Below are 22,806 nucleotides of genomic sequence, written 5' to 3'. Positions count from 1 at the left end.
TGCACAGCAGCTGCACGCAGGAGGAGGAGGCACAGGAAGTGAATTCTAACAAGGCTGAGAGATTACGAAGAGTCCCGTGAAGGGAAGATGTCCCCTGCTGAGGGAACATGTCCCAGTAAGGGAACAGGGTCATTTAATATTACTTGTTTAAAACTGATAGTAAAAGAACTATCAGAACTGGTATCAGAGTTACCCAAGTTCTTACAAAAAGGACACCGAATCTGCTAATTACCCACCCTCCCCTCGCAATAGTGTTGTGCTACAATGCTGTAAAATATGGCAAGAGAAATAGTGTACCTGGGAGAAGGTTTAGCAAGGTGCTGTACCTTGCCTTATCTTTAAAATTATAATCTGGTTTCAACATGAAAAGGTGATGTTCCCTTCCCTGCTTCTACTCCTTCCCCTTTAGCCCTACACTCTCCCGGTGAGTAGTATTGCTACCTTGTGCCTGGCCCCAGTGCTGCTGAGAACTAGGAAACCTATTATGGGCTTTTCTTTTAAAGTACAAAAGAAATGCTAACTGTAAGATGGATGATATTTTTGTGTTTCTGTTTACAAGGAGGATGATCCAGACAACCCTCTCATGCCTAACTCGTATGCTGTTCTTCGTAATGGGTTTCCAAGTTAAAGTAAAAGGGAAAATAGCAAGTCTACTGGAAGCCCCAATCTTTGTTGCAGCTCCTCATTCAAGTTTTTTTGATGCCATTATTTCTGCCCTAACTGGAATGCCATCAATAGTGTCTAGAGCAGAGAACCTGTCAACTCCGGTACTTGGCAGTAAGTATTTATGAAAAAATAAAATGTTAGAAGTCAGCAATTTGACATTAGGCCAAAAGTCTTATCTCTGAAAGTGATTTAAGGGCAGACGTCTTAAACCTTTAGGTTTCAAAGATACTGACAGATTATTTCTAGTGAAATCCCTGTGACAAGTTATCTTTCTGAATTGGTCAAAATGTCTAAAACTATGCCGTTTCTTTTCAGATATGAAATATAATATCACTTTAAATTTGCTTTATACTGAAAGGATGTCTTCTAACTGCTCAGGCTAGAAGCTTTCTCTTAAAATTCTCCTAGTAGATACCTTGAGAAATCTGTTCGACTGCTGTCTTTTAACAGTGTGTCCCACAAATGTACAACATGGATTAGTGAAGGTTATTTCAAAACAGACCCAAACTACAGCATTCTGGAAAATACCGTATTTATAAGTTTAAACTTGCAGGCATTTTTGCGGATATTTTTTTTTTAATGGGAGTCAAACCAGGAAAGAATAAAAGAGAAGTTACTCAAAAAGGAAATGCAAAGAATGGAAGAGATCAGATGACTCATGCTTCTATTATTTCCTCCTCCTTTTGGCACAGAAAGAATCCTCATTTGCATTATTACTAGAATCAGCTGTAGACTTTCTGCTGGCTGTACAGCAACCCAAAACTAAACTCAGTAGGCAACATAGAGAAGTGTCTTTGTAGGAAATAAACTAACTGATAATACATTGATCTTCTCTTAAAAGCACAGGAGTGGGACATAGAAGATAATTCTTCCCTAAGTTTCTCATCACATCTTAATAGGTACACACATTCTGATTTAGACTCCTGATTAAATGTGTGTGGGGGTGTCTGCAGTTTACGCAGGAGCTGTGTGTGCTTTGTCACTGAAAAGGGACGTCTTACTTCTTCAGCATAGGCTCAAACTACTTGTTGGTTGCAGTCTGCATGAGTTAGGCCTGAGTGTGGCCCATGAGCAGAGACCTGATCAGGTCTCTTCCTTAGAATTGTGTGGAAATGCTCAGTGAAAAATAACAGCAGTATTAGTAGAATGTGTTTGGGTGAATTTGGCATGTTTATACCTACTGTAAAGCTCCTCAGCTGGCAGTGTAGGTATGTCTTCTATGTCTTACTTCCCATTTTGCAGAATGAGGCAATAATAACACTCTTCTTATCTATTTAGTCTGAAAGCTGTTTGTGCAGAGTCTGTCTCCAGGCATGAGCATAACAAGTTTTTGCTATAAGAGAGTCTTGAACTCGTGTTTTCTAAGCACTAGTATGAGACAAATAAAAATGTTTATCTCCTTCACAGCCATTTTAAGTTCCCTTCAGCCTGTATCAGTTTCTCGTCAAGACCCTGATTCACGGAAGAATACGGTCATCGAGATAACAAAGCGGGCATTATCAAGAGGCCAGTGGCCACAGGTAATAAATATGCTACTAGTCTTCTGTCAAGTATTCATATTACATATTCACTGTGCATCATAATATCACGAGTGCCCAGCTGAATAGGATTCTATTGATGTACAAAAATGAAGTCAGCTCTCAGGTATATAACTGGTTTAGGAAAGGAAGATGAGAGGCTGGTTCCCAGAAGGAGTTTTCTTGTGACAAATGGGTCAGTTAAAATCCATCCAGTAACAACTGCTGTTCCAAATGCAGATGCTCTTGACTTTCTCTTTTCCCTAGTCAAGTCTTAACATACTGTCGTCAGTGTAGCAGATGACTTGCATTGGTATATGTGAATGAGTACTCTCAAGCTAGCTCTTGCATGAGAAGCTATGTTGCAAAGCTGTGCTCATAACAGTTAGGGGATGAGCAGTTGATGAGATGGGTAACCCAGGCTGTCCACGCTCCAGCATGAACAGTACTTAAGCTTAAAATATCGATTTCACATGTGGAGAAAAGCTGAGATGAAGCTCAGTTCACTCTTTAGGTTAATAATGCACTAAACCCAAGACTTAGATTAGTCTAAATTGTGGAAAGATTTTAACATGGAAGCAATAGTTACTGATTCTGCACAGTTTTTCCCATGGTCATTCCTCAGCAGCAAGTCACTGTTGCGCTTCTAGGCCTTGGATGGCTTTCCATCCTGAAGAGCTAATGGGGCAGGGGTTGCTCAAGAGGAAGAAGAGTGTTGAGGCAGCAACTCTGCTGCTTTTGCAACAGGGAGAGGGCTCGGATGGAAATCCGCATCCTTTGCAAGCAGAAAGACCTGGAGCGGTTGTGAACCTACTGACATCTCATTTGGCAGTGCCTCTCTGCTTTCTTCTGTTGCATTGACTCTGGTCTCATGTTGCCTTCAGATACTATGAATACAGTATCATTGCCATGCTGCTGGACAAATACAGTCAGTGATATAAGACCTTTCTCTAGAGATACTCTGTGCAGATTTGTGTATAAACTCATGCTTTGTGATTTGAATTATTTCTTGACTTGGTTTCTTAGGGGTTAATTTACTTAAAATAAAAACTCAAAGAAGTGACTGGTTCAGTAGCTAAAGTCACAAGGTCTCTTTAGTCAGAGTTGGATACTCCCTACATGACTGAGAGAAGTTAACTTTTCCTTCACTTTTGTTCCAGTGAATGGCTCTTGAGGAAAATTAAGAGAGGCAAGTGAAGATAATAGACTTCAGTAGCAGGTATCTCTATGACAGCTAGACCTGAATACACTGCTCTACTTGCTGAATAGTCTCTAGAAAGAGAGAACATTCACGTAGGGAAGACCAACACTTGCCACTTTTCTTGAAATGGCATTATTTAGACACTTCATGCATCATTTTTACTTAGCAAGCACCTTACAAAAAGCTTTTTAGTTAATGTTTAGGCTACTTTAATTTGACTCATAAATGCATTTTTCTAAGCTGCCATAAATACTTTTAAAACCTTCATTATTTTTTTCAGTTTGTCAGTTATATGGAGGATTTTAAATATGCAAAGCTAGGAAGGCTTTTTTTTTTTTTAATACTGTGCTTACAAACTACTCTGATGCTTGCAATTTGCTAGACTGTTATGGATGAAGTGATTCCAGCAAAGCCCTGGTAGACCTAATCTCTGCTGAAAATAGCATGGGGAGGAAAGGGGAATTGGCTCTACAGCAATACTGCACTTGGGATAAAAACTAGATATGTATCATGGCATAAATAGTCTATGAGTCAGGTAACCTGGGAATCTCCAGGACTAAGTCAGCAGTATAACTGGGGGTGTCACTGGGTGATTCCTAGTCCTGTGCCCTGGCCACACCTTCCTCCTACTCTGGTTTTTTTTGAGAAACTTGACCACAAGATGATGTCTGTCATATCCTCTTCAGAGTGCATGGGCTGCATTCTCTTAGCACAATAGAAAAGAAAGAGTAGCTGGATTCCCTGTTCCTTCCTCCTAAAACCAAAACACAACAAGCAGGGCAATGCTTGTGCTTATTAATAGCATGAGGTTCTGATAAGTGCTTCTCCCAACCCTGTATCAAAACGAAGGGGAAGGAGGGAATGATTACTTAATTTTCAGTCAGTCACTAATACGTTTTCTGTGGCTTATGACATACGCTAAGCAGAAACATATCCATTTTGTGTCCATGTCAGAACAATTTCTGATTATAGAATGCGTAGTGAAGGACTGACTGTAAATCGGTATGTGCAGCTGTCTCTATCACACCTTAGTACAGCCTGTGTCTCTTGGGTGTGACCTAATGATGCCCTCTTTCATCTAGCCTTGACCTGTTCATTTGGACTGAAGTGGGAGCATACCTTGAACACTCTTTTGACCCAGACCAGTTCTTGTACTGAGGTTTTTTTGGAATGCTTCTTATGATCCTATAGTGATATGAGAAACACAGATCCTCCTTATATTCCATAGGGGGCTGGATTCAGTGTGTCACATTGCAGCTCACTGTGCATCTAATGAAGTATCTTTCAGACACTAATTCAGAAACCTTCTGGGTATTTGGTGTGTCTGAGTAATTCAGGTTCAGAGGCTGTGTAGTGATATGTAATGCATTCAGAGCTCTGCATCACAGATGCATATGCTCTCTCTGCCTTTTGTTGCTACCCCTCAAGCTGTGATCTTCTCATCTCACTCATGTTGATAGCATCTGTGCCAGTAAACGCTCAAGAACCTTATGCACTTCATGTCAGCCCAGACTCTTGATGGTTATACACCCAGCAGTTCAATAAGGAGCTGCTGGCAGAGGAACAATTCTCCTATCATTACCAACACTAAACATTTCAAGTGAAACACTTAAAGCCTTTTGTACCGTATTTCTGAACTGATAAAGGCCTTTCCCCTGAAATTCTCTCTTACAAAGCATTTGTTTCCAAATCAAGATGGATCAGGTTAATGCTACTGTGAGCATCCTTCACTTATTTGTTCATTTCCTTTCGAAACAGTAATGATATTCTTGTGATGCAGTGTAATATGTCACAGAGCTTGCATAAAAAGTCAGCCTTTATGTAACTGATGGGGAAGTATAATCTTTTTATGAAATGTGTGTATATATGTATTTCTTTCTCTTTAAATCCAAGATACTGATTTTCCCAGAAGGCACCTGCACAAACCGATCTTGCCTGATCACATTTAAACAAGGTGAGAGGTTTTGTCGCATCGTTGTTGGAAAATAAGGTGTGAAATATTAATTTGGTAGTTCTGGTAAGGCCTATACTTCTGCAGGTACCTCATCCACAACAGCACTGTAGTAATGTCTGATATCATTACCGTTTCAGTGGCGCTAAACCCAATATTTTATACTAGTCAGTTTACTTTTCTGATTTTTGGTATTTTGTAGGATGCAAAATACCTATGATGTATATGGTTAGTTGGTTGGGGTTTTTTCTGGGTACAGTTTTAATCTAATTTATTTATCCAGAATTGACTGTGATTATTATGAGATGAACTACCAAAATACATGCTACTTATGATGTTCTTTTAGCTCAACTTACAGTCATGCCATCTTAGATTCCTGTAAATTTTGCCATGCAAGACCTAGCAACCAAGTTAAAAAATCTCTTTGCATAGTGCTTAGCAAGGCAGGCCTTGCGATTATTTTTAACACAGAAAGGTACTTGATAGCATCACTGATCATTAGATTGTTGTGCTGCACTTCAGTTAAAGCCACGTTGCTCTCCTTTCTTACTGTTGTACAGTGCCTTGGGTAGCAAAGGTACAAAAACAGTACTACATGCTCAGATTCATATCACTTATGAAGATAATCAGAACAGAAAAGGGTTCAGGAAATCCTCAACAGCCTTGTGAGCATCTAATCCTTTGAAATGAATGCCAGTCAATGGGGAGATAATACACAGAAAACGAGTTTGAACAGTCTAGGAATGTTAGGCAGCTTTCTCCTTGAAATGGAGACTAACCCTTTTCTGTCCTGACATCTTGCTGGTTGTGCTGCTGATTTAAAAACAAACAAACAAACAAACAACACAGAAAACCTACAACAATAAGAACACTTCCCATTTCTTCTCACATTTTTAAAAATTTCTCCTTCCAGATACCATGTCTTACATGAATCACTTAAAACTCCCAACTGCTGTATTAAGCTTAGTCTTAACAATCAATTCCAATTTGTGGTTGCAGGTGCCTTTGTTCCACGAGTCCCTGTGCAACCTGTGTTGCTCCGATACCCCAACAAGCTGGTAAGCAGAACATTCTTCTATCACTAATTAGTAATACAGAAGTCAAAATCCTGACTTAAACAGTACCTACGATAAATATTTTGCCTTGTCACTGAAGAATCTATTGTCCTGAGCCTTTAGCATTGGAGCAGCCAGGCTTCCCCAGTGTCACCATGGTGTAGTTGCTATTCTGATTGTAAAAAATTACTGCTGGGCTTCTTAGCTATAGTTAAAGTAAGAGGGAGCATAGGAAAGTATTGCAGCGGAAGTTAGAAACTTCCTGCAAAGCCACAGAGCCTGTACTTTGAAGTCTAAAATGCACACAACTTCTCTACTAGTCACCATTTTTTTGTTTAAGCTCAAAATACTCTTACTGCAAAGGGGCTTGCAAAGTTTTGGAACAAAAGTAAAGCTAAGCCATGCAGTACCTCCAACACCCCCTCCTTCAGGAGCCTCAGGAGGGCAGCTTTGCAGATGGTTCTTTTCCTGCAACTTTCCCATGTTATGCGGAGTAAATGTTTACACTTTCTGCCATGTATAGGGGCACAGACGTATGGCTCTGCTTCACTGACAGGTGTAATGCTGGGACATGAGTCTAGCAACTTGTTAACTTTCTTTTTAATTACCCGGTCATCCAACAAATCCAGAAAAGACCAAACTTTTCATTTCTAATGGTTTTTAAGATTAAAAACCAGTGATTGTTATTGTTGTTGTTGTTATTTACAAAGAATCCTTTGTAAAATCTTTTTACAGATCAATTTCAAAAATTAAGGGAACAACTAAAGGGGACTGGTATTGCATTTCACTGAAAGGATTTAAGGATCTGAAGTATACATTGTAAAAATTATATATAAGTAGTAATAAACATAAAATAAGGAAAAAAATATCAAAAAAAAACCAAAGAAAAAGCATGACAGATTACCTGTGCAGAAATGTCCTTAAAAACTAAATCAAACATATTTATGAGGGTGCCCTTCTAAAGGAACTGGTAAAGTCCTCTGAAAAAGTCTTACTAGATTTTTTTTTTCCAACCTCTGTTGTTTGGATCAGAATGAATGATTTAAAATATCTAAGTAACTATATAAATTTTGTTCCCAATTGTTGATATTATCAAAAGTCTGCCATACTTATTTCCAAATTTTTAAGGCAAGGAATCCTAGTCACCCTGACACCTTTATTTATTTTCACTACAGGACTATAAAACCATCTTCTATACTGTAACTTATCTGCTCTCTGACTTTCATCTGGTTTTGTCATACATTTCTGTGTTTTATTTTTCTCCTTAGGATACTGTGACCTGGACATGGCAGGGCTATTCATTGTAAGTTTCTTAATCCTACTGAAAATTACATATTGAATTTTTTTCCCCCATTGCTAAACAGTCTGCCAAACAGATTCAGCTAAGCCAAGACACATGTTCTTCTAGATCTGTTTTTATGAGGGGGAAATACTTGGTGATAATGCTGTCATGCAGTAGATTTCATATCTGAGTGGCTAGAGAAAGGGTTTGCAAGTGGGGAAGCATTATTTCCAGCTCTGCCACCATTTTGTTTAATTTTTTCCTATGTTTTGCACATTACACTAGAGCAAAAGAAGTATTTTAAATTCTTTTTCTTGGGGAAACAATAATAGTCATTAAAATCCATAGTTGTTTACAGTTTCCTACATGGTATACAAACAAGAAAAAATGTTCTTTTATCCCCTTTGTTTATTCATTCCTCCATCTCATTTGAAGAAGATGGGCAAAACAAGTATTAATTTTCCCCACCTTTCCCCATTCAAACATCGAGGATTCTTCTTTAGATTTTTATTTTTGCCTGACTCAACAAAAGCAATTGTTTTGAGATCCCAGTGAATAGGCTATATATAGAGATATAGATACAGATAGTATCTGGCATTGAAATAATGAAAAATATTTCAATAAACAAGTTAGGCAGTGCATCTATGTTTATTTCTCAACACAGGTGGCCTTCTAATGTGCTAAAATATTTTATTAAAGTATTAGAAATCCTTTACAGGTGCACCGAAAATATGTCTGGAAAATACTTTTCACCTTATAAACATTCATTAAAATGTGGATTTGTAGAATCCATATACCACATTTTCATGTGGAATATGTAGTGTATCTAAGTACAGCAGTACTGATTTACTGACTAAAATTTTTAAGGCAACTAATTCTGAAACATGTCTGAACTGGTGGAGCAGATCATAAGCACCTTCTAAGCTATCATTAGTTAATCCTAGCACCGGCATACTTGTAGAATGGACATTATGAAAGCTGACCTAGATGAAAATGTCCATCTCGGTTTCCCAAGCATTTTTTTGCTATTATTATTCCTGCTGTTACAGTTATCAGCATACTGAGAGTAACAAACATTGCAAATTCAGTAGCATACTGCAGATTTCTCCTATGAAGGATTTATGATGGAAGATTGAAAAGGAGCTATGTCTTCAGTTATGACAGATGGCGTAGGAATAGGTGAAGAAAGAAATGATATCAGAGGTATTCCTGTGGAAGGAAGGAGGCTGCCCAGTCACTAAAAATTGAGAAATGCTCTAAGCCTGGTGGCTGGATGATGAAGGCTCAAATTGAAACCTATGAAAAGATGAAAGAAACAGCTTGGCAAAATCATGAGAAGAGAAGGGGTAGAATCTAGAGATTCTTAACAAAAACAGCTGGATCCGTAAGAAGAACATCCCCCGTGCAAACCTGCAGATCACAAAATGCAGAACTGTCACACTCTTTGTAAAACTTCCTGGATATTGTGGCCAGGATGGGACAGTACCAGTCTCCTCCTCAGAAACATCCTGACCCAGTTTCTGCTTTCACTTACTACTTCTTTCTTTCTTCTGTGCCTTACTGGGAGGAATACCTAATGTTACGTGTTAGAAAATCGAGTGTTAAGAGTGGATTCCTGCAGAAAGTAGAAGGAATCCCTTAGCTGTTCTCCTGCCTTTTCCTTTTATTTTTTTTTATTTTGTCCAAAACAAGAACAGAAGAAAGATTGCTTGAAGGTTTTCTATTATAATTTACCTGATTTAAAGTAAAGAGCAAATGTGCATTTCTGCTTAAAAATCACAGTGAAAAGAACAAGTCAGAAGTGGAAGTGATTATGCTTACCCTCTTTCACAGTTTCTTCCTCCCCCTCCCTGTTGATACTAAAATTTTTGACTTTTTCTGAAGGTCCCAAACATAATGACACTTCATTAACACATTTGTGGAAACGCTGCTATGATTTGCAAAATGGCTAGCAAATACTAACAAATCCTTGCTTCAATTCTGCAGAAGGAAGTTACTGGTCCCCTTTTGCAGATGACAGAATAAAAGATAAAGCTAATTCTCAGAACCAAAGCTCTTAAAGCGTTAAAATCCAGTATGTATTCACCTCTTTAAAGATGAAGACACATATAAATTTTGCTGGCCAAAGAAGTGTATAGTATTGTTAATATGCATGACAACAGACAACAAGTTGCCTGCCCAGTGAGCAAGAAGCAGCTATATGCAGAAGCCCTGTAGAAAAAATGTTGAAAGCAACTTCAGAAAACTTCACTGCAAGGTACTTAAAAACCTCACCCAATATTGGCTGTGTTTTTGTCAATGCTTTAAAAAGTTTCATCTACTGATGTGCAAATACTTTGTTTTTCAGTAAGTAAAATGTATTTTTCTTCCTCTTCCTCTTTGCCTGCAGAAAAGAGCTGTGCATAATGACGGTGTGTCAGCTCTTCACAAGAGTAGAAGTTGAGGTAAGAATTAGAAATATTTTTGTACTAAGATTCAGCAACCAGGGAATTTATACTTTAATATAAATGCATTATTCATATTATCAGTCAATTATTCACATTATCAGTCACTGTTAGTGAACAATAAACATGTCTCAGAAACAAGAACAGAATCACAGTGAGTAATATATTTAGATTTGTTGTCCATATCTATGTATCACTTAATCTAATGATTTCCTAAAAGCAAGCTGTCAGAAATGCCTTTATTTTTAAAGCATTGTAAAATCATTGCTAATTATCACCACATGCATTTTACAGATGTTAAAACTAAGAATTATAATACGTTCTGTTAAAGGTAACAGCTTCTTTCTTTCTTCATACTACTTACAATTACCAATACAGTCTTTGTTGCGAAACAATGAAATTAATTTTAAGGGAGCACCTTGTTACTGTATAGTACATGCAGTAGACACATTTATAGAAGGTGTACTAAAGAGCAAATTCTCCTAATTTTGTACGGAAGCACATACCTATGTAATTTATCTATGTGGGAGCAAGAAATAGCTAATGGAGCCCTTCCAGTAGAATGTTTATTTTCCCCTACTTCAGAACAGAACTCAAACTTGCCTGTTAGAAAATAAATTTCATGTTCCAAAAGATGAAACTGAAACATGAAAAAATATGCAGCTTTCACAGCAGCATGTGTCCTCAAAGCAGAACTAATTTCTTAGCATCAAGGCAAAAGATATTCCATTTTAAAAAGAGAAGGGGCAGATTTAACTGGGGAAGGAGGGAATCAGACTACTTCTTTTAAGAGCAGACATTTCTGTTGCTGTCCCATACTGTAAGCAAGTAGCCTCTCCACTCGCATGAGTCTTGCACTGCCTCTACTAACTGCACATGAACAGTGATGTACTCCTGTAGTCCAAGGGAGTATGTGCATGCATGTCTAGTCATATTCTAAAAAACTGTAGATATTGAAGATGAAACAGTGAACCTGGCAGTGAGTTTTAGGGCTGCAAAAGATACAGCATTTGGCAAATTCTGTATGAAGAGAGACTAGGTCAAAAGTAGATCAGAGAAGTATTTTTGCTACTGGAAGAGCTGTGAAGAATTTTTCTTGGAAAGACTGCAATTTGACAGGGAAGGTATACTTACTAGTCTTCATCAGGTAAGCAGCTGGGTGTCTTTGAGAGCATGCGTGCCACCTCAGGAGGCCAAGAAACCAAATTCTTCATCCCCAGCTGTGGTTTCTGGCAAACTGGTTTTCTGAATAATTGTAGGTTTTTTGAAGGGGATGGAGGTGTTGTTTAATCTGCCAGAGATTTAGGTTGCTGTCTGAGCAAGACCTTAGCCTCAAACGATGTAATGACTGCTTTCAAGACCATGACCCATGTTTGCATAGATAAACTTCTCAGAGTTATGACTTCATCTCAACCAGTGATGACACAGTTTTCTGTGTCTGTACAATGTGCCTGCACTTCCTTGATTTAAGAGTTAGGTGACTTCTGAAGGGGAGTTGTAATAAGCAGGGATGTATTTCAGATGTTGAACAGAGCTGGCAACTGCTTACAGAAAGAATGGAATCTCAAACCTTCATGTAAACAGCTAGATCCCTGCTGTCCTTACAGGGGAGAAAACTTTTAGCTATAAACAGAAAATTGTTATGGCTATTTGACAGGTAACCTATTCCATAAACTTACTTGTTTTAATCATAAAAATCATAGAGGCAGCATTCCTTAAAAACAAACATAAAAAGGCTGTTCAGGATGGACTGCATTTATATGGGACAGTTACCGCTATATTAGTGCATCACCAGCAACTGCAATGTAACTGAAGAAACATATTGACACATAATTAGCCACTGTGTCTTCCAATGAACCATGAGCAACACCTTATACTTACCCTAGAATTGCTGTATTCCAGGATTTAAGGGCAAGATTGCAGGGTGAGGAGTAGCAGAACTCAGATAAATGATAAACATAACTGAGAAAAGGCATGGTAAACAGAGCTGCAAGCAAACACTGTAGACTGAAGTAGAAAGAACAAAATACTCCTCCACACACACTACTTTGCAAACAAACAGATGCTCATTCATGCCATGTTAGATAATAATTCATCTATAGTACATTTTTAGTGTAATGCTACTTCAACTTCTTACATATTAACATTGAATGAATCCTCAACAGTAAATGTATTGCCATTTAGATATCTGGGGTGTTTTCTAGGTTTGGGAGGAGAGGCAGTTGATTTGTTGGGGTTTTTTACTCTCTGCTTGGAGTTCCAAAATTTTACAGTATTTGTATCCAGTTAGTGCTCTACTTAACAATTCAGAACTAAGATTCCTTAACATTTTTTATCATGGAGGAAAAACTTACAGGAAACTTATCAGTCACATGCTGACAGATACAACTAACAGGTACGAGGTGGGATTGCAGGGTGTACTTAAAAACATTAAAAATCTTACATACACTATTCCAATATATATCATCACTTAAAAAGGATCTTTGAAAAGGAATGTACAGTATTTCAGACTCACATTCTTACTAATGTAGCATTTAATTTTCTAATTAAGTATTCATTTATTATACTCTCCTTCTTCGGGGGTTTGATTTTTCATATGGAAGCAGCTTCTACCAACCTTTAAGAAGTAGTTTTGGACTAAATCTAGTTTGTGTGGCTAGTGCAGAAGAGCCAGAGTGGTTTCTAAGGCGGTTGAGACCTCTAGTGTCCAGTTCCTTCATTGCATGGCTAATTATTATTTTTCTCCTGTTTTTCCCCCATTCCAAACAGTAACAAGAAATTGTTCATGTTGCTAATAAAGTGGCGACTATTGAATTGATTGGATAACTTATCTCTTTCAGTTTCTGCCTGTTCATGTCCCTACTGAGGAAGAAAAGAATGATCCCATTCTTTTTGCCAACAGAGTCCGACAAACTATGGCAACGTATGTACTCAGTCATGAATAAAATCTTTGAGAACTTTTATATCCAGCAATTCCATATACATCCTAGCCATAAAGTAGAATTTAGTCAAGTCCCAGGTGCTATATATAGGAATTGCTCTAGATTTTCACTAAGAGGTGTCAAATTCCTATACTAAACCACCCTGATTGTTTTTATATGGAGCATAAAGAAGGTTGTCTTACATTGGAACATAGTATGTTCAATTCATGGAAAGCTGGAATAAATTGTTCCCTTATTTGCTTGGCAAGAATAAGTGGGTGGTTTGTTCTCCAGTGTTACTAGGCTACATTTACAAGACTGTAAATCTTAAGACATCATGACGCTGCCATAATGTAGTTTCACAGTATGGTTTCACAGTTTAACAGAATGGCACATATTGCTTTATCCTACTTGGAGCAGTGCAAGAATGAATTATCATTTGTTTTGTACATTAGCATTAAAGCCAAACTGAGACAGAGAAGGGAAACAGTCAACTAAAAGTAATTTTAATATAAGAAACTGATTTTTCTTTTTCCTTAATTTTGTTTCAGTGCTTTGAATGTGCCAGTCACTGACCACACTTTTGAAGACTGCAGACTGATGATTTCAGCAGGACAGCTGACTCTACCTATGGAAGCTGGGCTGGTGGAATTCACCAAAATTAGCAAGAAACTCAAGTAAGGGAAGTTTAGCTGTTGGTAGCATAATTACTGCAGTGCTGCAGGTGTTGATGGCCATCGACAAAAGGATAAATTACCTGACAACTGACTTGGCCATGTGTAATACAGTGTACTTATGTATACAGCTTACATACGTAAACTATATGGAAATCAGAGATGAGGAAAATCCCAGTAAGAACCAATCCTGAGTAATTTTTGTGGGCAGTGTTACAAGAGGGAAAATGCATTTTTCTCACCTTCTATGGATTTATCTCACCAAAAGGTGAGGAAGGTAGAGCAGTACCTATTTTAGGCACTTGATGGTAGTCTTGGTGCCCAATTTAAATTGCTTTTGTGGAGATGCACAGGCAGTGTGTGGTAGGAAGTAATAAACCTTCTTTCCAGCCTGAGACTTCAGCCAGTGGCTTACTGTTCATAGTTGTACTGTGCAGCCATGTTTTGCTAGTGGTGTCAACTTCTTCTGTGTGGATACAGTAGAATTTGACGACTGAACCACTTAATCATACAGTAACTCCATCAAATAACTTGGCATGGCTGTCGTCACATCTGAAGTACGTGCACAGTAAATCTTGACTTAGTACATATGTGCTGTATATCCATTTATAGAACTCTATCTGGAACAATCTTCAATAGTTACCTGGTAATCCTAATTATTCTTACTGTGGTGCAGTGGTGTATTTCTGCAGAGAGATAAGATACTTCTCAGGTTGTAGTGATACTAGCATTTGGGTAGAGAGTTAGCTAATCGAGCTGAGATCTATTCCCTTCTGTTAAGGAAATATTCTCCCTAGAGCATGATGCAGCAAAATAATGCTGCACCTGAATTTATGGTAATGAAAAGCTCTCTGCTAGACTAGCCTAGTAACTGGACAGATGATTCTAGGTTTAGGAAGTTACTCTAAGGAAGTCTGATATATCCAAGCATAGAACTGCCTGCTTTTAATATTAATAACCAGGGGGAGCCATCCTTAATTGCTGATTTCGTATAAAATATCAGGCTGGAAGTAACAGCATTTCTAATGCTGTACACACATGCTCTGTTTGGCTATTACTTATCTTTTAACACTGTAATAACTCCTACTGAAATTCCCATCTGTCCAAGATCTGCTGCATAGAAATATCTCCTCTCCCTCATGTTTGCATAGCCTAAAATGGAATCATGTCAGAGAGCAGTTGGATACCTTTGCTGCTATTGCAAGTGCTTCCAAAGGGGGAAGAATTGGAATTGAGGAGTTTGCAGAGTACTTGAAGCTTCCGATTTCAGATGTCCTCAAAGAGCTGTTTCTACTCTTTGACAGGGTGAGTAGTTGGTTAACTGACTTGTTGACAATGTTTTGTTAAAAATCACATCCCTAAAGGATATTTAATTCATTGTGTCCAGCTTAGTAAATGCTTCTTCGTTAGCAATTCCTGTAGGAAAGATAAGTGACTCTTATAGTTTCCTTCTTAAGTTTCGATGGAAAAAGGTTGGTCAGTTTGTAGCTTGTGAGAAGACAGCCATCTCTTGGACCAAGTTGCTGCACCACCATCAGATGATAATCTTCATGCTGGTAATGGCTGAATATTTCCTTTTGCCTACCCCAGATTTTGAGCTTATGTACACTCTGACAGCTTAATTAACTGATATAGTTGTAAGCAGATAATGTAAGGCAGATTGAAGGTGACTAGAGTGTATGTTCCTGCTGTGTTTGTGAAGGGTGCTATGAGACATTACAAGGACTCCTCTTGCCTATATCCCGCCATAAAGGAGGCTATGCGTTAATCTGATCATTTAGGCTTTCCCCCATAGTCAGTGGTGATCTCTCCCATTTTCTGCTTCTCTCTGAAGATGAGAAAAATTGCTCTGTGGATGCGCCCCTCTGACTATACCAGAAGCATCAGTGACTAAGCATAGCATAGAATTCATCTTACTTCTAGGCATCCAATATGTGCTACAGTGCAAGCAGCATGTTGTACTGCAAGTGCGTATGAACTGGAGTTTGTTTCTGATCATAGGAGCTCTCCCAACTCAGCATCACTCTTCCTGATCAAGTTAGCTTCAACGGTACACCTGTCCTTGGGAGGTCATTGCATTGTATATGCCGATTAAAACTGTTTCAGGATTTTTCCAGATAAAAAGGTTTTACAAGCTCTAAAATAGAGAAGAATCAAATGTATTTCCTTAATTGCTGAATGCATTGAAGCTGTAGCAGAGCTAGGTACTCATCCTTTCTTCATTCTTGCCTCCCCATCTTAGACCATTGGCTCCTATGAACATGTAGTCTGAGTCCTGAGGCACAGTACATACAATAGAAATATGGTGTGGCAACCAAAATAATTAAGGGCAACCAAGACTCCTTTCACTTTCCCTGTCTGGCACAATAGTATCAGTGACTAGAATTAGCAATGTAATGCTCAATTCACTAAAAAGTTGAAGGCATAAAAGATTGCAAGAACAGACAAGACTCTAGTAAGCTTTTGCTGCATTCATCTTTAAGGAGATCAGCTTAAACTGAGAAACAGACACACTAATGTGGCAGGGCTTTTTTCAAATTGCTTCAGTTATGAGCACAGGTATTTTGAGACTTCTGCTCTGTGGCAGCCTCGTTTTTTTTTTTTTCTAAAAAGATTCCTCAAATCACATAAAGCTAACTATACAAAGAAGAAAAAAATAGAGGCGTATCAAAAATTGGCAGAAGCTACTGAGACCTGAGATAACTCTGGCAGCTGCAGACATGCACAGAGACAGGGAAGTCTAAGCACGCAGATAAGCTGCATTTTGCCCACGCCCAGCTCAGACACAATACGGCTTGGGAGAGTTACAGAAGCACTGGATCTCTGAGGAACAACAACTTTCAAAAAATCTTCGCCATGTTCCTCGCTAAAGCTTTGCTGAGTGGAGGAAGTGGTAGTGGTCGTGGAGGGAGCCTTGCACGTGGCCTTGGAGGTCTCCTAACAGGAGGTGGACACAGAGGGAATCTTGGAGGACTTGTCGGAGGTCTTGTCAATCTTATAAGTGAAGCAGCAGCTCAGTATAATCCAGAGCCACCTCCACCTCCTCACCATCATTTTACGAATGTGGAAGCTTATGAGAGTGAGGAGATCAGGCAGTTTCGTCGCCTTTTTGTCCAGCTGGCTGGAGATGATATGGAAGTGTGTGCCACTGAGCTAAGGGACATCCTGAACAAGGTTGTTTCCAGACATCAAGACTTGAAGACAGATGGCTTCAGCTTAGACACATGCCGTAGCATGGTAGCCGTCATGGACAGTGATACAAATGGCAAACTGGGCTTTGAAGAGTTTAAGTATCTGTGGAACAACATCAAGAAATGGCAGTGTGTATACAAGCAGTATGATACTTATCAGTCAGGCACTGTTGGGAGAGCTCAGCTGCCAGATGCCTTGAAGGCTGCAGGGTTCCACCTGAACGAACAACTCTGCCAGGTAATCGTGCGCAGATATGCCGATGAGGACGGTAGCATGGATTTCAACAACTTCATTAGCTGCTTGGTACGACTAGACAGCATGTTCCGGGCCTTCAAGTCCTTGGACCGAGATGGAAGCGGACAGATCAAAATGACCATTGAAGACTGGCTGCAGCTGACCATGTATTCATGAAGGTATAGCAGAGAAGAATAAGGTTCGTCTGGAAGATATATGTGGAAGACTACAATCCTGTGCTATAGAACTGTAGTCTTTTCCTTGTTCTAAGGCAGATGTAGCTAGCGGCAGATAGCTCAGCTTAAAAGTATTGTGATTCCTCTTGTGCATGCATTAGTCTGCTTTTCTGAAGGGTTTGTGTAAGTTGTCAGTTGGACAGCTGCATAAGTCTGTCTCGGAGAACTATCTCTAGACTCTGAAATGAGGGAATATGTTGAAGGATCAAAGCTTAGTTATTCACATAAAGTGGCTTGTATATGGGTATATTATATAAAAAGCTCGTAAGTTTGGCGTTGATGTTACTGTTTTGATTTGTCAGCATTCGCTAAGCTGGAATAAAGCTGTTTGCCTGAAGGCAATTGCTAGTAAAGAGTGTTGTGCAGTTATTTCTAACAAGGGGAAAAACATGAGGGTTGCAATAACTATAATGATCAATGAATTTATATAATCATATTTAATTTCCTTCCTACTTCTGCTTTTTCACGCTTGTCTGCTGAAGCAAAACCTGAGTGGTATTGTCAGTTCTACCTGCTGGCCAGGACAAAATTGAAGACTTATATAAGGCTACTTTTACAACTTTTTTCTCCTTTGTACAATTGTATTAACTAGTCTTTTCTCTCTTTCCTTCAAGCCTTATTATAGTTATAATGAAAACAACTTAAAATACTACATTTATATTTAGAGAAGCTTGCTGTAATAATGCAGTCACATAGCAGACAGACAGCCAAAATCAACCTCTGGCTATCTGAGTTAAATTTTATCAGGGTGCAGTGTCCCACTCAAGCTAGTTATGCAGTTCTGTCTAAGATGTCAACTTTTGAGTAAAAGAACAAGGAATGAAATGAACTGTCAAAGGTACATTTCTTGGAATTAAGGATTACATAGTTGATGAAAACAGCTCTTGCACTGCAATGTAACAAGGCAGATTTCTCAGCAGGGCTCTGCTGCTTTAAAAGAAAATTGTCTAGGGTGTGTGCTAGCTGACTGGAATGCGAAAGATGAGTTGAGTAGCACAGCCTGTGCACTACATGCAGTCTCCAGATGTAAGAGTGCACATGCCCCTGCCCCTCCCCAGGGAGACATCAGTGACTAATTGAGAAACACCTCACAATACCTGCAGGGCATCTGAATGCTAATGGAGTACTGTGGTTTGGTTTTGTTTCTAAATTTCCATAGCTTTGATTTCTGAATCCTGCAGTTACACTTGGCAAATAGTACTTTCCAAACTGATGAAATCTCTTCCCTGCTATACTTGCAGAAGCCTTTTACTTGCAACTTAGGAAAAAGTAACTTACAACTTTTGCCCAGACTTTTTTCCTCCTGCACTTTGTTTAATACTAAGCTGGGTGACACAAACAGTAAAAACATTCGTATTGGCCCAGACTGTGATGAAGGAGGTCAGTTCCTTCCTAATGGCATTCGCCCCCTTCCCAGTTATTCAGTGGAAAAGCACACAGTTATCCACAGTGGCATTTGGGCTCTGAGTAATAGAAAAGTGAGCATGAGGGAAAGTGTGGTATCTCCAGGTGTGCACCATCCTACCAGGTTTGTTTCAGAATTTCCCTTTCTGACTAGTTAGAACTTGCATGTAGCAACAGGCGGTGGAAATTTTGGAGTTACAGCAATAGCCTCTTAAATGATGAGCCTGGATATGAACATGAGAGGCGCATCTGCAGTTCCTCCCCAAAAGGTCCAGTTGTAGCTTCTCTGTGGTAGCCCCATAAGTGACTCAGGGTTTACTGAGCTAAACGTGAATGACTAGCACACACATACAAACTTGATTTTCCCATTGCCTTACATAGTGAGAAAAAAGTTTTGAGGCAGTAGTACTTCAAACTTTATTGACTGCATCTGTCTTGCAGTGCTTGTGCAATTCTAAATGGAGACTGCTTATGAGAATGCAAACTTTATAGTTTCCCAAAGTGTAAGATTTACTGTATTATATAAAAAAACAACAAAACCCTAGTTACCATAGCATGCTATAGTGGAAATAGTAGCAGAAGACTAGTGTCCTTGAAGAAAACAAGGGCTGTTGAGGTTACACTGTTTTGATTATTTTATGTAACATAAATACAAATATCTAAATATTGATGTTCTGCTTTGCTACTGAGAGAATTGGAGCTCAGCTCACATGTTGCTTCCTTAAAATATTCTTGGCTGCAAACACAGCTAGGTATGTGTAGAAAGACTACTGCAAGTGCTTGCTTGCAGCAGTGCTACACAAGCACTAAAGGTTTTCCTGCATTTTCAGTTTAACTTCCATCTATTTTTCCAGGCAACAACCCCATCACTTCTCCTTAACCAAAATGCCAGAGCATTTGGAAGTTAGCCAGCATCCTAGGGTTTAGCAGAGCTAGTCACAACATGAACTTGCAAGTATAGTAACTTTACTTCCCACTCAAATGGCTGGAGTCCTGCGTATCAGATTGCGCTCAGTTTTGATACTGGGTTTTAGCACTTTAATGAAAGTATTATGACCCTTATTAGCTCTTGTCATTTTTCCATGTGCAGCCACAGCTGTGTTAACTTATTTAAGAAGCTGGTTTTTAATGAGACTGTTTTATTTAAAGTTTACTTTCCAATTCTTTTCCTGTGATACATACTCTTAACTTTAAAAATAAATTTAAAAAAATACTCTAATCGCATCAAACAATCCTTTGCTAAGAATACAGTCTATAAAGCTGTCCAAAAATAATACTCCATGGAATTTGAACAATGATTGTCTACACTCTTGCTTCAGTTGTTTTAAGAGTTTAGGTTTATAATGATACATTTTAAAGTTGTATCTATTATTTCTATTATGAGAACTATGATGTAGCCAAAATATTTAAAGTCAAACGCTGCAATACGAGAGCACAGATTTGTAAATAAAACAGCACTTCTGAGAGAAAGTTGTCCTTTTATAATGATTAAAAACTGTCAAAAGTTATATCCCTTAGACACACATGAAAGTAACTTAAAGGGTCTTCATATCTTTGCTAAAAACTTTCCCGAAAATTCACAGGATTTTAAAGAACAAGATGTTAAAAGGTTGCATGTCTTCAAAAAAGATTGGTTAGACCATCAATATAAAGAAAATAACAGTTGTCTGTGCAAAACAGTCCTGAATTGGTTTTGAAGGCTAAATAAAATTGTATCTTAGCAGTTTAAAATCCTGTCAAATATATAGTTTGATAAAGAAAAGTTAGTGCTGAACACATTATTATACATATTTTGTTAATCAAGAACCATCTTAAAACTTGAATTCAGTAACAGAAATCCCTATTTCATAGAACCTAAGATTTTCAAAGCGCTCTGCAGAGCAGCCTTAGCATTTCTCCACTGGCAAGCTCCATATTCCACTATTCAGCAGCAAAAAACCAAGAACAGAAAGGTTGCGGTTGGTATGCTCAAGTGGGCATTAGAAGTTGGTAGGAGAGCCAGAAATAGAATCTAGATCTGGCTGTTCACTAGATTTACCCAGGAGACTACCCCTCTCTTGCTTGGCTGAAAAAGTTTTGTGCTGTTCTCAGACTTAGGGAGTCCACTTTTTAAAAAATCTCATTCTTCTTGAAATGTACAACACATTATCCACAAAGGGAACTCCACTTTACACTTTTGTTTGCTTTTAAAATGTTTTTGATGAATGCCCTTATTGTGTATGTTCCAAACTATGAGCTACCAGTCATCTCTACTATGCTTTCATTAACTACTCTGTGGCCCATCACCAAACACTTATATGGCTTTTCCCCAGACAGGGTGTTTCCTAAAACCCTCAAGAAACTTGCCGTGTGGTCACAGTAACACTATTGACTTAAGCATATATTTCAACAGGCATCTGCCATTTTAACTATCTGCAGATATAATCAGCTTAAACAGAATTAATCATGAATCCCATCAAAGGAAGCTTCAAATGTTTTGCTGATGTAGCTTTGTAGTTAACACATTGAAATAAATGTTCGTTCACATCAAAACTGGAATTACCAGAGAGGCTGTTACAATGAATTCATTGCATTCCTGGCTTAAAAGGTAGGACAGTGTATTGGCTTCAAAATAGCATGTAGGGCAATGCATTTGCTTCAAGGAAGGGCTTAAGATAGACCACATAGATTTACTGCATCATCAGGCTGTACTTTTGCTGACATGTATTTTATTGCTGAAGGTTCTTAGGAAGAATTAACTCTAGGCAACAGCCTCACATCATTGGCCTGTTTATTCTAGGATGTTGCATTGGTCTCTGAACTTTAGGAATTTCCAGGGGTACGTGAACTGTTACAGTTACCTTAAACACACTTATTCCAATTCTTGTTAGAGGCTTTTAGAGGGTCATGTACTAAAGAAAAACTTTTAAGTCATTTTAAATCTTTTTTTGTTTGGGTGTTTTTAAGATAGAAATTGATACCCAGCTTCCAGCTATTGAAAATATGTAGCTACTTCAGCCCTAGTATTACATATATTTAGCCAGCTGTTAGTATTTTTTCCAGGAAGAACAAACACCTCTAGTGTTGTAAACTGTCTTAGTGCATGTTGTATAGCTGATTTACACAACAGCTTTTAAAGTGATTTGCAATATTAACTATATAACTACTGCCATGCATATTTTGGTTACAGAATGGAGATGGCACCATCGACTTCAGAGAATATGTAATCGGCTTGTCTATTCTTTGTAACCCAGCCAACACAGAAGAGACTATTCGGATGGCATTTAAGGTAAGTTCAATTTAGTGTAAATCTACAAACGTGACAAATCAAGACTGACTGCAAATCTGTTAGCTTTCAAATCATAAGTTTATAGCTTCAATCTGTTATGCAAATGTGAGTAATACTCTTAAACCAATTGACATTTAAGAATGTGAAGGGGAGGGGGAGAATTGCAGGCTTCAGCTTCATAGAAAAGGGTTTTAAAAGCCATGTGAAGGCACTAATGAGTATGTAACCTGGCAGGCTAACTCCAAAAATGATTCAGCAGCACTTGCAGTTTTTTTGCCTGAGGTTTTTTCTGCTGTGATCCTTCAATGTTACGAGTAGACAACAGATGGAGCAATATCCTCTTGCGGGTCAAGCACTCAGTAGAATCACTGCTGTTAGCAAAGAAGGGAGAAAAAAAATCAAGAGGGGCTATTCAGGACTGGGACATCCAAAATTGGGCTACATCTAAGATGATCTATTGGCTTGTACTATAGTGTCCTGATAGTACAAGCAGCCAAGGAGCAGTAGCTCCTTTCAGGTCTTAGGTACAAGCAGGCAATATGTGACCCAGGGATGCCCAGGTTGTGAATCCCTGAATAGGAAAATGGTCGAGTGACTTCTTTCTTAGTAGATTTTTGACACAGATTCATTATTTTACACACTGATCTGTTCTTATGAACCATATTGAACAATATATTGAGATATGGATCATGTTCCTCTTAAACTGGATACTTTTTAGTACTGATGCGTACGTACTCAAGAGGTACCAGAATTTTTATGGC

At 38.5% G+C, this 22,806-nt stretch overlaps 2 protein-coding genes across 2 annotated transcripts in view; both read left to right on the top strand.

Moving 5' to 3' along the window:
* Nucleotides 1-22,806, top strand: part of LPCAT2 (lysophosphatidylcholine acyltransferase 2) — a 32,947-nt gene that overhangs the window by 7,028 nt on the left and 3,113 nt on the right. The window contains exons 4-13 of the mRNA XM_010585221.1: nucleotides 560-777; nucleotides 2,074-2,186; nucleotides 5,278-5,338; nucleotides 6,335-6,393; nucleotides 7,659-7,693; nucleotides 10,062-10,116; nucleotides 12,957-13,039; nucleotides 13,589-13,714; nucleotides 14,863-15,016; nucleotides 21,947-22,045. Coding sequence (XP_010583523.1) covers nucleotides 560-777; nucleotides 2,074-2,186; nucleotides 5,278-5,338; nucleotides 6,335-6,393; nucleotides 7,659-7,693; nucleotides 10,062-10,116; nucleotides 12,957-13,039; nucleotides 13,589-13,714; nucleotides 14,863-15,016; nucleotides 21,947-22,045 — 1,003 coding nt within the window. The remainder of the gene's footprint in view (nucleotides 1-559; nucleotides 778-2,073; nucleotides 2,187-5,277; nucleotides 5,339-6,334; nucleotides 6,394-7,658; nucleotides 7,694-10,061; nucleotides 10,117-12,956; nucleotides 13,040-13,588; nucleotides 13,715-14,862; nucleotides 15,017-21,946; nucleotides 22,046-22,806) is intronic.
* Nucleotides 16,519-17,339, top strand: CAPNS2 (calpain, small subunit 2). Its single transcript, XM_010584820.1, has one exon. The coding sequence runs from the start codon at nucleotides 16,568-16,570 to the stop codon at nucleotides 17,312-17,314; it is 747 nt and encodes a 248-aa protein (XP_010583122.1). The 5' UTR covers nucleotides 16,519-16,567; the 3' UTR covers nucleotides 17,315-17,339.

Source organism: Haliaeetus leucocephalus, unplaced genomic scaffold (assembly GCF_000737465.1).
Source record: "Haliaeetus leucocephalus isolate CR32 unplaced genomic scaffold, Haliaeetus_leucocephalus-4.0 Scaffold92, whole genome shotgun sequence".
In the NCBI taxonomy this organism is placed as follows: domain Eukaryota; kingdom Metazoa; phylum Chordata; class Aves; order Accipitriformes; family Accipitridae; genus Haliaeetus; species Haliaeetus leucocephalus.
Note: the sequence above shows the minus strand (reverse complement) of the source record. Positions and strands in the feature narration are given on the sequence as shown.